The following is a 13,741-nucleotide window of genomic DNA, read 5'->3' on the forward strand; positions in this document are numbered from 1 at the left end:
ATTATTATTATTACAAGTACAAATAATGACGGGTTATGGAGATGTCTATGGTCCTGTGTGCAGTATCTCGGGCAACTCTTATGTTATTGTGTACACATATATTTTAAACGCAGTTAATTTAATTGCAATATTATTTAAACTTTATACTCTAAACAAAAGAAATAAAGTTCGCTTCGTATTATAATTAATCAATATAAACTATCAAGAATTTTTTGCTATTGCAACTTCGATCAACAAAATTTCTCATTCGGCCAAAGGACTTGAATCCAGGACAGAAATAAATAATAAAAAAATCTCATTGATCGAGTTCTTACAACAAGTGCAAACACTTTTTTATGGATGGCATACATAATGGAAGTTATAAATAAAATTTTTAACTAAATTGTCTAGTTTGTGTTCAGGTAAATACACGTTAAAACATTTTCTGGTTCGTAGTATTAAAGAATATGTTTTTTTTATATTATAATGTGGCAAACGAGCAAGCAGCCACCTGATTCGCCGAAATAGCGAAGCGACCGCTGTCCATAGACATCCGCAATTGCAGATGCGTCAATTGCAGTCTACCTTTATACGGAGGACATATCTGACGTAAAATAAATCACATTTATATGTTACTGCCAGTAATACCTTCGACAGAGATCCGAGTGTCCACAAGTCCGGGCCATAATTGCTGCGTGCAATCATTTTTAAAAATAAATAATTTTCCTATTAAAACAATGTTCGTTATTTAACCTTTTTAAATCACAGCCGAAGGATACATGACTAAAAAGCTTAGACATTCCCGAATCCATTCCGAACATTATAAGATAGCTGCAACCAAAAAGAAAATAATCGCACGTTTGAATTAAAATAAAACTAAATTTTGAAGTGTCGACATAGATAACATGTTACAAGAGTTAAAAATGAAATTTATACAAAAAAATAGAGTACATATTATGTATCAAGCCACAATAATTGCGAAAAGATTTATTTAAATATTTAACCAGAAAAAGAGAAATAAATAGGGTAGATAAAGACAAAAAAAACTTGAAAGCTTATATGGAGATAGTTTCACATGATCAAGTTGACAATGGGGTGTAGTATACCTGCGGGTCGATGCTGGCGGGCACCGGCTGCGGCTCGTCGATGCACAAATCTGAATCAGAGTCCGTTCTATGGAGGTTATTCTCCTGAAAACAATATTAACAATAAGTAAAAAGTAATAATAATAACACTGAATAGATATTAAATAACTAGTTCACTCGATCAACTCAATTCGTTCACTGAGCACTCTGAAAGTTAACTCACTCCTTGTGTGTATTGGCGAGTGGTAGTCAGCACTCGGGCGATGGGTCTAAAGAACGCCGGCAAGGTGTCTGTGAGCGGCGGCCGAGCGTGCGTCAGCAGCGGCTTGAGCAACTTGGAGTCCACCGCGCCCCACAGCCGCGCCAGTCGAGCCTTCTCCCCGCCCTCACTGCGCGGCGTCTCCTGCAATGTATACTATAAATAAAACAAGCAATTCTTGTACAGAACACATGAAATTTTGTTTTGAAATATTTTAAAATTACATTAATAATAACAAACATCAATGTGATGTGCTTGTTCGTTGCCGCAGTAGATGCTTCGTGTGCCAGAGCACAATTAAGAAATTGACTAATAAAATTGGAGGATATGAAACATTTTGTTAGTCATTTGTTTCCTTTGAGATTCGAACCTTTATCCCTGGTGTAACAATTATGTACTCTTGTATTTTCACTTTTAACTTATAAACGAGTAAATCGCAATAGGGAAAGTCGCAGAAAAATGTTTTACAGCCTATTAAGGTCGCAATTGCGTTGCCTATTTTTACAACATAACATAGAAGGTACATGAAGTGGGCAAATGGATTAATGTTTACGATTTACAATCAACAATTCATTAAAAAACAAAGACAAGACTATGTGTTAATATTTCAAGGAATTCTAGCTTTCCAAATGAATTATTAATATTGATACGTTATTAATTAATAGGGCGCAAGGTTAAATAAGAAAGACAAATTAAAATAGAAAGAAGAAAGTGCAACAGAACCAACACGTTTTAAAAAGGAGGAGTAGTAAGTAATAGAGCATTCAAGAGCTTTTAGTAAAATAAATTGTAACTGCAAATAAACATGTCGCAAAGGTTACATTGTTATTTGAGAAAATAAAAACAACATTTAATAATTGTTGATTGCAATTCGTTCACTCGCGTCGTGTGGCGAGTTCCTAATTTAAAAAATTAACGATGAAAAAAGAAAGAACGATTTACATACTGCGAGTTTATTTAGTTGCCAAGGCATTATCACTCCACTGTCTCCTTTGCCCCACTTAACTACCATGCTGCCATTCTAGATGTTTAAATCAAAGTAAAAGTAAAATAACATGCAAAAATTAGTAGAAAAAAGATGACACAATGAGACAGAAATATATTATTATTATTTTAAAAAAAATTAAACGTAAATATTCTCTATAGCTTTTTCGTCTCATTGTATCATTTTAAGGCTTGCGGTTAATAAGAAAATAATGAGGCTTCTAAAAAATTTTATGATGATGTTGGAAAGGTTAGTTGAAGGCTGTTAAAAATTCCATTTGCGTGCATGCAATGTTTTTAGTCTTACTATTGCCCTGTCGCAACTGGTCGGTTGCGAAGCGTCCAAATTGCGGAGACCAAACCCTAAGTCAGCCGGCTAGACAACAGATACATTACATATAAGCGCATAGAATGAATGCGGCACGCGGCTAGATCATATTATAGGTCATATGTTTAGGTCTTGTGATTATTGTTTCGCTTTGAAAATGATTCCTGAACAATGTGGTGAAGGCAGAACATTTACAGTTAACCTTATATAAAACAGGTTAGAAGATTAAAAAAATATATACATTAACGAGATTAATTGTTAATGCTCTTAATAATAAATCGGATATAAGTTGCAATGTGTAAACATATCTGCAAGAAAACGAAATGTTGCAACAATTTAAATTAAATACATAATTAATTTGGCGTTGGACTGACAGCTGTCAAAATGACATTATCTTTTTAATTGTGAAAAAATAAAACAAAAGACGTTTGAATTTTCAGACAGGTTTAACATGGCAACTATGAAAGCATGTAAAGATGTGACATAAAAAGCTCTCTGCGTGAGTGAATCGCATACATACCGGTCCGCCAGTGTCCGTGGCCTGGTACAGCTGCCACAATAATGTCTTATTAATTACATGCGCTGTACAGCCCAGATGGAACTTTTTAATTTTCTGCTATTACGTAAAGAAAGCGAACTAAACTACAGATTAGTTATAAATGTTGTGAATTTATTGTTATTCCAAAGATCTGTCTAGTCACAAAACTATAATGTCAGAGATACTAAGTGATTCATGAAATTTCAAAAGTACTAAGTCAGATGTATATTAAATAACCCTAAATCTATGTATTACAAAATTAAAACATTTATAAATAGTCTAGTATAATACCAATGCATAAGAACCTAAAACTGTTTAAAATCACATTACAATACAAATGTAAATGAATGAAAAATTTATAATCGAATAAATTATACAACACATGTAGGTAAATAATTACGTAACCACAATTGCGATTTATTTACTAAATGATGTAGTCAAAGCTTTAAAAAGCCTTAAATATATGTAATAAGCTTATGTAATGACAAAATTACATGAACTATGTACAAGTATACAAGAAGAAATAAAGCAATAAAGAGAAACAGAATATTAACACTAAATATGGATTTTATAAAAAAAAATCTTTAGAAGAATGTGCAAATTTTATTTCATATACATTAGGATAATATAAGAGCTGTAAAACACAAAGTTAATGAAATTATCTAATTATTTATTATTGAGTTGAATCTATCTGGACACAGAATGTTAAATTTATTACATTCATAATATCAATGTGTGCAACTTAAAGAAGTGTGTCAGCAACTCTTATGAATGTACCCACATATTTGAACTTTTACACCAGTGCTCATTTCTCACTTTCAACTTTAGAAATAATGGTAATTTATCTTTAAATTTCTATGTTTTTCCAAATATATTACTTCTAATAATCAATTTAATTTAAAACTTACATCACTATTCGTGTCCCACTGTAATATGACAAAAAGAAGAAATGACAAGGAAATCTATATTATTTAGCAAGTAGTTATTTTATAATCTGATCTGAATTATTTGTAATCTATTTATTATCTATATATTTTTATTTCAACAAATTTATTTATTCAAAAATATTTTTAGTTGAAATATCTACAGCTACCAGATAAAAAGTTCAAACTTAAATCTTTGCCTATTTTACTATAATAAATGTAAATAAACAATTAAGTTTACTTTAAAAGTATTATAGTATAGAATTATTGATTACTTAATTTAAAAATATATACCAAAATTGTTTCTTTACACTTTATAAATCCCAATCCATAGATATCGATTAAAATTACTAAATAAGTATAAGCGAACAAATCAAAACGTTTCAAAATAATCGGTATGAAAACACGACTGTGAAATTAATAGACTTAACATTTAAGATTATATTGTGATAACTTACGCTTCTTACATCACGGTACGGTAGTGCTTCATTTTCATCGTTTTGTCCTTGCCTGGAAATAAGATTTTATTTATTTTATATTTAGAACCAAGAGTGAACTTTGGCAGTGAGAAAACAACGCGCAGAGACAGATAGAGAGAGAGAGAGATGAAGGGAGAGAGAGAAAGAGAGAGACAGACAGAGAGAATCAGAGAGAACATACGGAGTAAAAGTTGGTTATAGTTGGAGATGAAGTTCGGCAGCGCGCCTTTGTTATTTATATGAGTAGTAGTATGATGTATAGGAGTCGCGGTCGCGCCAGTGGAAATGGAACATGTGACTGCAAAAGTCGTCTTAGTGTAAATAAGTTCTAAGAGTACAATGTAGTCACCCGGTGGGTATCCGGAGGTAGGCGAGCGCGTGCGTGGCGGCGCCGCCCTGCAGCACCACGGTGGCGATGACGATGAGCGAGGTGGTGGTGAGCATGGCCTGCCGCGCCTCAGATACCGTGTTACGTATAGCTAGGGCGAAAGACATCGCACCGCGCAGACCTACAAATGTGTTGATTTTTTAACGGATAGGATTATTTTTTTCTTTGTGAGCATCCCTTTTTAATAAAGTATAGTACAATCTCCATATATGACGCAGATCCCGAAATCTCTACCAAACATTATGGCGTTAGTTAAACTTTTATGAAAATAAATAGATTTGACTGTATTTTAAAGGAAAAAATGTCATTTGACATAATAAAAATCCAGCATCATAATGCTAGTTTACATCAGAAAGTAATTGATAAACCTGTTAACAAATGATCTGGTTTATTTTATCGAAGGAATGTTATCGGGTTGTTTTTGTGAGTGTGTGTTCTTACCAGAGAAAAACAGCATGTGTTGGAAGTTGATAGGTATGGGTGGCTTGCGGCCGAGGTTCAACAGGAAGGATAGCGGGTAGATGTTGACAGCTCGCCCCAGAGTCGATGTTATCTTTTTATCATCTAATTAAGGATATATTAAGACACATGGCACTTTCTTTACAACTACAGTGTTGTACCTTAAGAGATGTAAACATTGCTAAACTATTTTGTAAATTGATTTGTCCATTAACACAGTATTTCTATACAACAATAATTTACAAATAGGAAAAACAAGTATATGTATTTACAAGCCGTGCCAGAGACTCCGTCCGCGCGGAATTAAAAAAAACACTTAATAAGTAGCCTATGTGTTCTTCCAGACTATGTACTATATCTATGCCAAATTTCATCAAGATCCGTTGATCCGTTCCGGAGATACCTACAAACATCCATCCATCCATCTAAACATTCGCATTTATAATATTAGTAAGATTATGTTTGCTTATCAGTCTATAGTATTAAAAGGATACAAATCCAGCGATGATAAACCAGGGATCGAAGTGATGCTTAGGGAATGTGAACATGGAGACACCGATGTACGTGAAGATGAAGTTCTCCGCGAGGAAGTTGAGCAGCTCGAAGAGTTGCTTGGTGCGATTGCGCGAGTCCGCAGACAGGTTGTTGTATGTATAATGTGCCTGACATATGCCACAGAATAACACAGCCACTACACCTGTGGAAGAGAGAGATAAGTGTAACCATGAAATTTCAAATGACACTTATAAGTATGCTACTGCTTTCTCTTTTCTTTTCAAAGAGAAAGGACGGGATGGCAATAATGATTATTAGGACAATGGAGATTGACTGTAATTAATTAATATAGGAACGGCTTAAACACTCACGTATATATGTCCGATGTCGGCACCGACTAGTTTCGAGCCCATCACCGTTCATGAGCGAAGGGCCGTGTCCGCGAAATAATACCAATCCCACTCACCCTGATGAAGGGCCCCCGATAGGCTCGAAACTAGTTGGTGTCGACATCGGACGTGAGTGTTTTAGCCGTTCCTATATTCGTTAATGATAATGTCTCACGAAAGTTCGAATAATTTAATTGACCGTAATGTTTGCACATTAAAAGATGCAATTGTTTGTTGCCAAATCAGAAATGGAGAACATGCGAGACAATAACCTCGATGTCTCAATAATCGCTAGAAAAGTACAGATTTCAGAATAAAATCGTTTGTAAAAAAATACATTAAAAGTAGATTTAATTTAAAAATATTATTTTTATTGACTCTACAGTATTTCAATGTGAGAACTATGACATCACAACAAAATGCTGACGTACCAGTGAGCTCGCAGACTTCAGCAATGAGGAAGGCGGCGTAGGACATGAGCACGAAGAGTGCAGACTCCAGCAGCGGCCAGTCCCGCACGTGAGTGAACTTTGTCATGTGCAAGGGTGTTAAGGAAAACAAACATTTCATTTATCACTGAATATTTAACATATTATAAACCATGAGATGATAAACGTTACATCTATTGAAAAAGAAAGAGAAGAAATGAGATAAAGAGTTAGAAGACCTCATCCATTCCGTTGCATGTGTTTATTTGTTTGCTAAAATTATGCGATTTTGTATTAATACAACCACTTTACTGCTAAGAATAGTTTTAAGAACGTACAGTATTAAAGGTTATGTTAGACATATATGTCCATATAAGACCCAACGTAAGTGGGACAAGGTCAAGGAAATGATGATGATGTTAGACATATATGTTAAATTTTACTTAGCATACACCAATAGTCGTTCTTTCAATTATTTATACCAAATGAATTGAAGCATAAAAATATGATGTAAGTGTAAACTTCAACGAGTATTTATGAAATAATTTGTTAATTAAAAAAGGATATCAATGCGGTAAAACAGCCCATCAGAGCACCGATGAGGAGAGACAGACTGAATATCCCGATAAAGTCCCCGATCGCACCGAGAAATGCAGTGATCTCAAACCCGCCGTCATTTGAATACCTCTTCTCATAATTCTGAATGGCTCTGGAAGAATTAAAGACTTACATATCGCTGGCAAATAACTATTAAAAATAATAATTATTTATTTTCATATGTTAGTTAATACTTTATAGAATAATAGAAAATATGCAATTTGATATTTTTCCGATTTCACACATAAACAAAACACGTTTTTTAAAGTATGTTATACTAAGTTGGGACAAAACAAAATGTTTTTGTTTTGTAAAAGCAAACATTATTATATTTTTAAACCTTGAATGTAAGTCTCGTGGCATATCGATGTTGCAATAAAAAAATATCACCGTCATAATACTAACGTAAATTGTTCATAACATTTATATATGTGATTTCATTGCAGAAACACTTGTATTTAAACATATTGTTATCACTATTTTAGTCAAAGAGAATGACAGGGACAGCTGTATTCATACAAGTGGAAACACACAGTAATAAATGAGTTTGTATCATCATATGTATTGTGGAAATTATAATTATTATAACAGATATCATGTAACATATGTGCTTACGTTAGTATAATTTATCGTATGAGGATAATGACGGCAATTAAAACATAGGTATATACGTTGTTTTGACTAGTACCTTGCAACACGAGGATATATTTATTACATTACTAGCTCATGTGTTCTTCAAGACAATGTTTTGTATTATAGATATATCTATGCCAAATATAATTGAGGATCCATTCTGGAGATACCTTTTAACAAACATCCGTCCATTCATCCAAACAAACATTCACATTTATAATATTAGTAAGAGAAAAAAACATATTTCGTACACATGATGTATTTGCGTTGGTGAACGAAAAACCATTTTTTTTGTCTGTTTGTCTGTCGGTAATTCCGCGTTTGTTTCGAGTAATCACCGGAACGGACCGATTTCGACGAAACTTTGCCGATAATTGAAGACCATTTTTTTCTTTTCTTTAATGCGTTGACGAAGTCGAGGGCGACCGCTAGTAGTAAATAATAAAGTATCGTAGATAACAAAGTAGCTTACCCGCTTAGTACTAGAGCCACTGCGTCATTTAGAACACTCTCTCCGAATATCATTGCATATAAATTAACGTCAACCTGAACAGAAACAAAGTTGGTTATCAAAAGTTTTATTTTTCAAATGTTTAAAACACACCAAAACAAACTTCATCAAATATATAAACATTTTCTGTTACATGAAATTCAAACACCTTCAAGAATCGGATGCTCTTAACGAATCTCGTTCTTCCCGAATCACGTTTTTTGGTGAAAATCCATACAATACTATTGTGATAGGTGACAAATTTTATCAAAGAGCAGATTTTGTCATAATACGATATTGATACTGCATCTACTCTTGATACTGAGCGTCAATGGCTCAGGGGTTAAGCACTTGACTTATAATCTGCAGGTCCTGGGTTCGAATCCCGCCATGTACCGATGTGTTTTTCGATTTTCGATTTACATATGTAAATATATCCAACGGAAAACATCGTGATGCAACCTGCACATATCTGAGTTGAAATTCAAACATATGTGTGAAGTCAACAAACCCGTACTAGGCCAGCGTGGTTGACTATGGTCTAGTCACCCCTAACTTAGGGTAGGCTTTGAGCCCCTCAGTGGGGACGTATAGTGAGCTGATGATTACTGCATCTAACATAGTTGTTAACTTACAAATTTTCTAAAATATATTCTAATACAACCAATGTATATCATTATAACAATATAAGTTACTATATACCTTAAGCTGTGAGAATATAGCGAGCACAGTGAGTGGGTCGGTGGGTGATATCAATGCCCCGAAGTACAAAGTATCAAGAAAGGTGAAGCTTGCTGCGAGTGACTTAGGCATGAGCTGCACACATCCGTACATCAAAGAACCGATAACGAGAGCCGAGAGTGCTGTGCCCACCATTGCGAACGTTAATATAGCGCCCAGGTTGCGGAAGAAATATTTCTGAAAAATACCATTACATGTAAAATACAATAATATTTTTAAAGTCGCAAGTAATCTGTTGGATATTCTCTGCTACTTTACGTCTGTAATAGGAAAAATTTAAAGACAGTATCTTAGTTAAAACTAGCTGTTACCCGCGACTCCGTCTGCGCGGAATAAAAAAAATGCACACAAGACAAAAAAGTTCCTATGTCGGTCTCCTAGTTCTAAGCTATCTCCCCATCAATTTTCAGCTAAATCAGTTCGACCGATTTTGAGTGATAAATAGTGTAACTAACACGACTTTCTTTTATATATATAAAGATGTATGTCATAGAATATAACGAGAAATATAAATTGTTTCAAATCAAGACTTTTAGTAAACAAAGAAGAACTTTGTATCAGAACATCTCTTTAAATTAACTATTTATTTTTCCACTAACCTAATTGAAATTTGTTTAGTTAAGTGACTAATTTAATGACATTTGCAAATCTAGACATGAACACATATTTTGCGATTTCAACATTATTCTAGAGTAGACAATAAAAATAGAAAAGTATGCATAAAATTTTATTGTTTAATTTTTTTTTTGTGAATTATTAATGAACATATGTGACTAATTGGCCTTTTGTTGTCGATTAAAGATAACGTTTTTGTAATAATAGTGATAACAAGCACCTGACAAAAACATTGTAAAAAATGAATTTTCATTTGATATCAAATAGTCAAGATAACGATTAATAAATAATTTTATTGAAATACACATATAAACGTTTTGGGATTAAATAAATTCAAAGGTTTACTACCTCTTATCAAACTAGAAAATAGCTATTTAGGAGAAATTTATTTACGTGAGAAAGGTAAATCTATAGAAAAGTTACTTAGTTTTGTATTTAAACTTTAATGCTTAAACTATTTCAGTTCTGGTTTAGTTACACATAACATCAATGTTACAAATCTTAACCGTTGTTAAGAATTGTGTAATGTTTGTATGAGTCAATGTCAATAGTGGGATTAAGTGATTTTGACTACATATATGTTACTGTGTCATTGACATTTCATTAGCTTAAATGTGTAAACATCAAGTCACATGTACTCTTAGGTCATACTTTTCAAAAGATTGAATAAGAATTATTTTTAAATAAATACATGATGGAGTTGTTACAGTAAAAAAAGATTTAAGTGTTGTAAAGATTTCCTAGTGAAACCATCTGTCAATATAATTAAATAAACAAAAATTTGTAAATCAACTAGCTGTCGCCTGCGACTTAGTCCGCGCGCAGTAAAAATTAGCTTAATATGGGTATGAAAAATAGATAGTAGCCGATTCTCAGACCTACTGAATATGAAAATAAAATTTCATTAAACTCGGTCAAGCCGCTTCAGAGGAATAACTAACATTGTGACACGAAAATTTTATATATAAGATAAAATTACATATGTTTTAGATTAACTTTTCTTTAATAGTAACTAACTTACCCTCTTTAAACAGTATCCGGCATGAAATATAATAGGAGGTAAAATTATGTTGAAAAATATCTCCGGATCAAATGTTGCCTTCAAATCAATTTCATTTTGTGCCATGTTCACTATCTCACCTCTGAAGCTGTATGCATAGGTTTTATTTGGCACAGTGATACCTGAAATATAACAAAAATTATCATATGATCTAAGAATGCACAAATGTTACAATGATTAACGAACATGTAATTTTTCTTTAAATTATGTACTAAATTTGTAATGTTTCAAAATTGATTATTCATCTTTGAAATGTAAAATTTCAAAAATTACGTATTTTAATGGCTCCAATGTAGACTATCATAAGTCACCATTTCAAGATTTAAATTAATAAGATTTTAAATGTAAATTCAAATATAATTTTTGAAAGAAGAACTGTAGATTTTGGTTGACTAATGTATGTTCATGTTTGATGCAGCATAATTAATTGTTTAAAGTTTTTTCTTGCATAATTTGCGTTTCAAATATTCAAAAGTTTACATAGGAGCCATCAATGTGGTAAAATGTTTTTTTACTCTAGATAGATTATGTGCATTAATTTCAAAATTATATATGAAATGCAATTATAAATATGGTTGAATCATCTTTGTTAGACAAATGACATTCTATACAATGAAGGCTTCAAGTATCAAGGACAGCTGACCTGTTTATTGGTCCATTTTTATAAACCTATGTATGCTATTTTCATTCAACATATAAAAGAAATTACCTTCTGCAGATGTTTGCATCTTGTTAGGAAAATGTAAACGCAACATATCTGGTGGCACAGACAAATTGTAGGTTGTGTCTGCCGCAGGCATAGCGTCAATGTAGGTAACTTGATTTGTGCTGGCACCATAACGAATGATTGCACCAACAATGAGACCTAAAAGATAATATGATATACAAAATAATAATATACTGGAATAACATATGAACTTCTTTATTTTGATATTTCAACTCACCATATATAACAGCGAGGCCAGTTTCATGGAGCCAGCTCACACGGCGATGCTTAAACACCCAAATAGTGAGTACAGTAAGTGTTAGAAGACAAGTATATATAAGTAGGTTTAAACTATCTATACGATGTAACAATGTAGCCTTTGCATCGAGAGCTATATCTTCTCCTGAGGCGTAACATCCTACTATAAAGCAGATAAAAAGATTGATTCCAAGTAGAAAATTCATTTTTCTTACAAAATAATTAAAAATCACATCACAAAAAATCGATCTTGTACGACATAAAATAGTTGAAGTGGTATTTTACAAGTTGAAAGCAGAGTAATTTTTAAACTACAATTTGCGATGATATTTTATCCTTAAAAGATCTGTATTATAGCTTTTTTATTTAAATCTCATAAGGAAAATACTGGAAACGATTAAAACTGTCCTGTGACAAATAAACAATGACAATTTGACAATGTCAACTCATTTCAACTGTCAAGTCGATCTTAAACAATTTCCATTGAACGCAGCCATAACATTTAAGATTTATTTGGAAAAAAAGATGTAACAATTGCTGCGGTATTAAATAAGTTGTAACGTAAAAAATTACGTGAACACTGTAAAAATGTAGAGAACAAAATCACAAAAAGGTCGCAATTGCTCAATACTGCGATATAAAAATATTGCAAGGTTATATCTCCATATTAACTACCAATAGGAATATAATTAATAGGAAATATAATTTTTTACGTGATAAACTTTGACTAATTTTAGCTGTTAAACGATTAAGAAAATTTGATTTATTAAATTTGCAATTATTACAGGTTTGTAGGATACTCAATTAGATTACCAGCTCGTAGTCTATCTACTGACTCTGATTACCCCTTTAGATTAAGGGCGTAGTTGCATTATTGCATTTTATTATAATAGAGAGGGCAAACGAGCAGCGGGAGCACCGAGGTGATCATCGACGCCCATGGATATCAGCAATACCAGAGGCATTGCAGATGCCTTGCCGGCTTTTGAGAAGACAATGCGCTTGTTTCTTGAAGTTCTTGCTTGCTAATAAATCGTAGCAGTTTGGAAATACCGCCGCCGAGAACAGACCGCACCATAACAAGTGCGTGGTAGAATATTTCGCGACTGCCAGTCGTCGAGTTTTAGATGGTACCTGGCGGTCAGCTGTGACGTCAGATGACGCATCTCGGTGGCAGGAATTGTACCAAACAAATCTCGGAGTGCTTTCTGTGGTAGAGGATGTCGAGTTTTTTTTTGTAGAAACATTACATTCATATACATATAATTTATGTTTAAAAGACTAATTATAGCGGTCAAATTTTGAATTACACAACGTATTCATTGTGAAAGCCTGATTACATGTGTTGCATTAAACGAATCTGTTTATTTATATTTATATTAACGCAAATATTACGCAATTTTGATTAATTACAATTTTTATTATACTCATTGTAATTCTAATTAGCAAATAAAAATATTTAAAGCACTGTTTTTAATTGCATCGATTAAAAGTGTTTAATGGAACGTGGCGAATTAAATGAAAGTTATATTGTCATATTAAAGACGTCGTTGTCTGATAATTAAAAATGTCAGATGTATGAATGAATGTATGAATGTAATCTTTTGTAGAATTGTTAGTGTGGTCGTTGATTGTGGGTGGGTATTGTGGGTTTGATATATAAAAAAATCGTTGGAATAACTTGATTACCTTTACTGGTATTGCCCACAAGTACTAGTAAGTGGTGATAATAATACACCAAAATGTGTATTATCCCGTATCTTAAGTAAACTTGGTGACAAATACCTTTTATCAAGTGAAGGGCGGAAGTTTTGTCAACGGTGAAGGTTGTTTATAAACCAATTAAAAATTGTACGAAAGATAAAACAAGCATTGGCACATGCTTTTTAATTTATTTTTGAGTAATT

General features: G+C 32.9%; 1 protein-coding gene across 1 annotated transcript; it reads right to left on the reverse strand.

Annotated features, from left to right (window-relative positions):
* Positions 1 to 493: 493 nt before the first annotated feature.
* On the reverse strand, positions 494 to 12,151 carry LOC106714345 (sodium/hydrogen exchanger 6). The gene is made up of 16 exons (XM_045684310.1): positions 11,815 to 12,151; positions 11,580 to 11,735; positions 10,832 to 10,992; positions 9,157 to 9,372; positions 8,437 to 8,510; positions 7,302 to 7,443; positions 6,738 to 6,843; positions 5,917 to 6,119; positions 5,405 to 5,516; positions 4,925 to 5,084; positions 4,555 to 4,606; positions 3,156 to 3,185; positions 2,270 to 2,344; positions 1,288 to 1,467; positions 1,086 to 1,169; positions 494 to 670 (listed from the first exon to the last, which is right to left on the reverse strand). Exons 1-16 carry the CDS (start codon positions 12,038 to 12,040, stop codon positions 605 to 607), a joined length of 2,043 nt encoding a protein of 680 aa, XP_045540266.1. The 5' UTR covers positions 12,041 to 12,151; the 3' UTR covers positions 494 to 604.
* Positions 12,152 to 13,741: the final 1,590 nt, after the last annotated feature.

This window comes from Papilio machaon, chromosome 2 (assembly GCF_912999745.1).
Source record: "Papilio machaon chromosome 2, ilPapMach1.1, whole genome shotgun sequence".
NCBI classification, from domain to species: Eukaryota; Metazoa; Arthropoda; class Insecta; order Lepidoptera; family Papilionidae; genus Papilio; species Papilio machaon.

Coding starts and splice junctions, on each gene's coding strand:
- LOC106714345 (XM_045684310.1), bottom strand. CDS start 12,040: ATGAATTTTCTACTTGGAATCAATCTTTTTATCTGCTTTATAGTAGGA. Junction 8,511..9,156: donor CTATATTCTCACAGCTTAAG/GTATATAGTAAC, acceptor GTTTCTGTTCAG/GTTGACGTTAATTTATATGC. Junction 671..1,085: donor CCGCCAGCATCGACCCGCAG/GTATACTACACC, acceptor GATTGCACGCAG/CAATTATGGCCCGGACTTGT.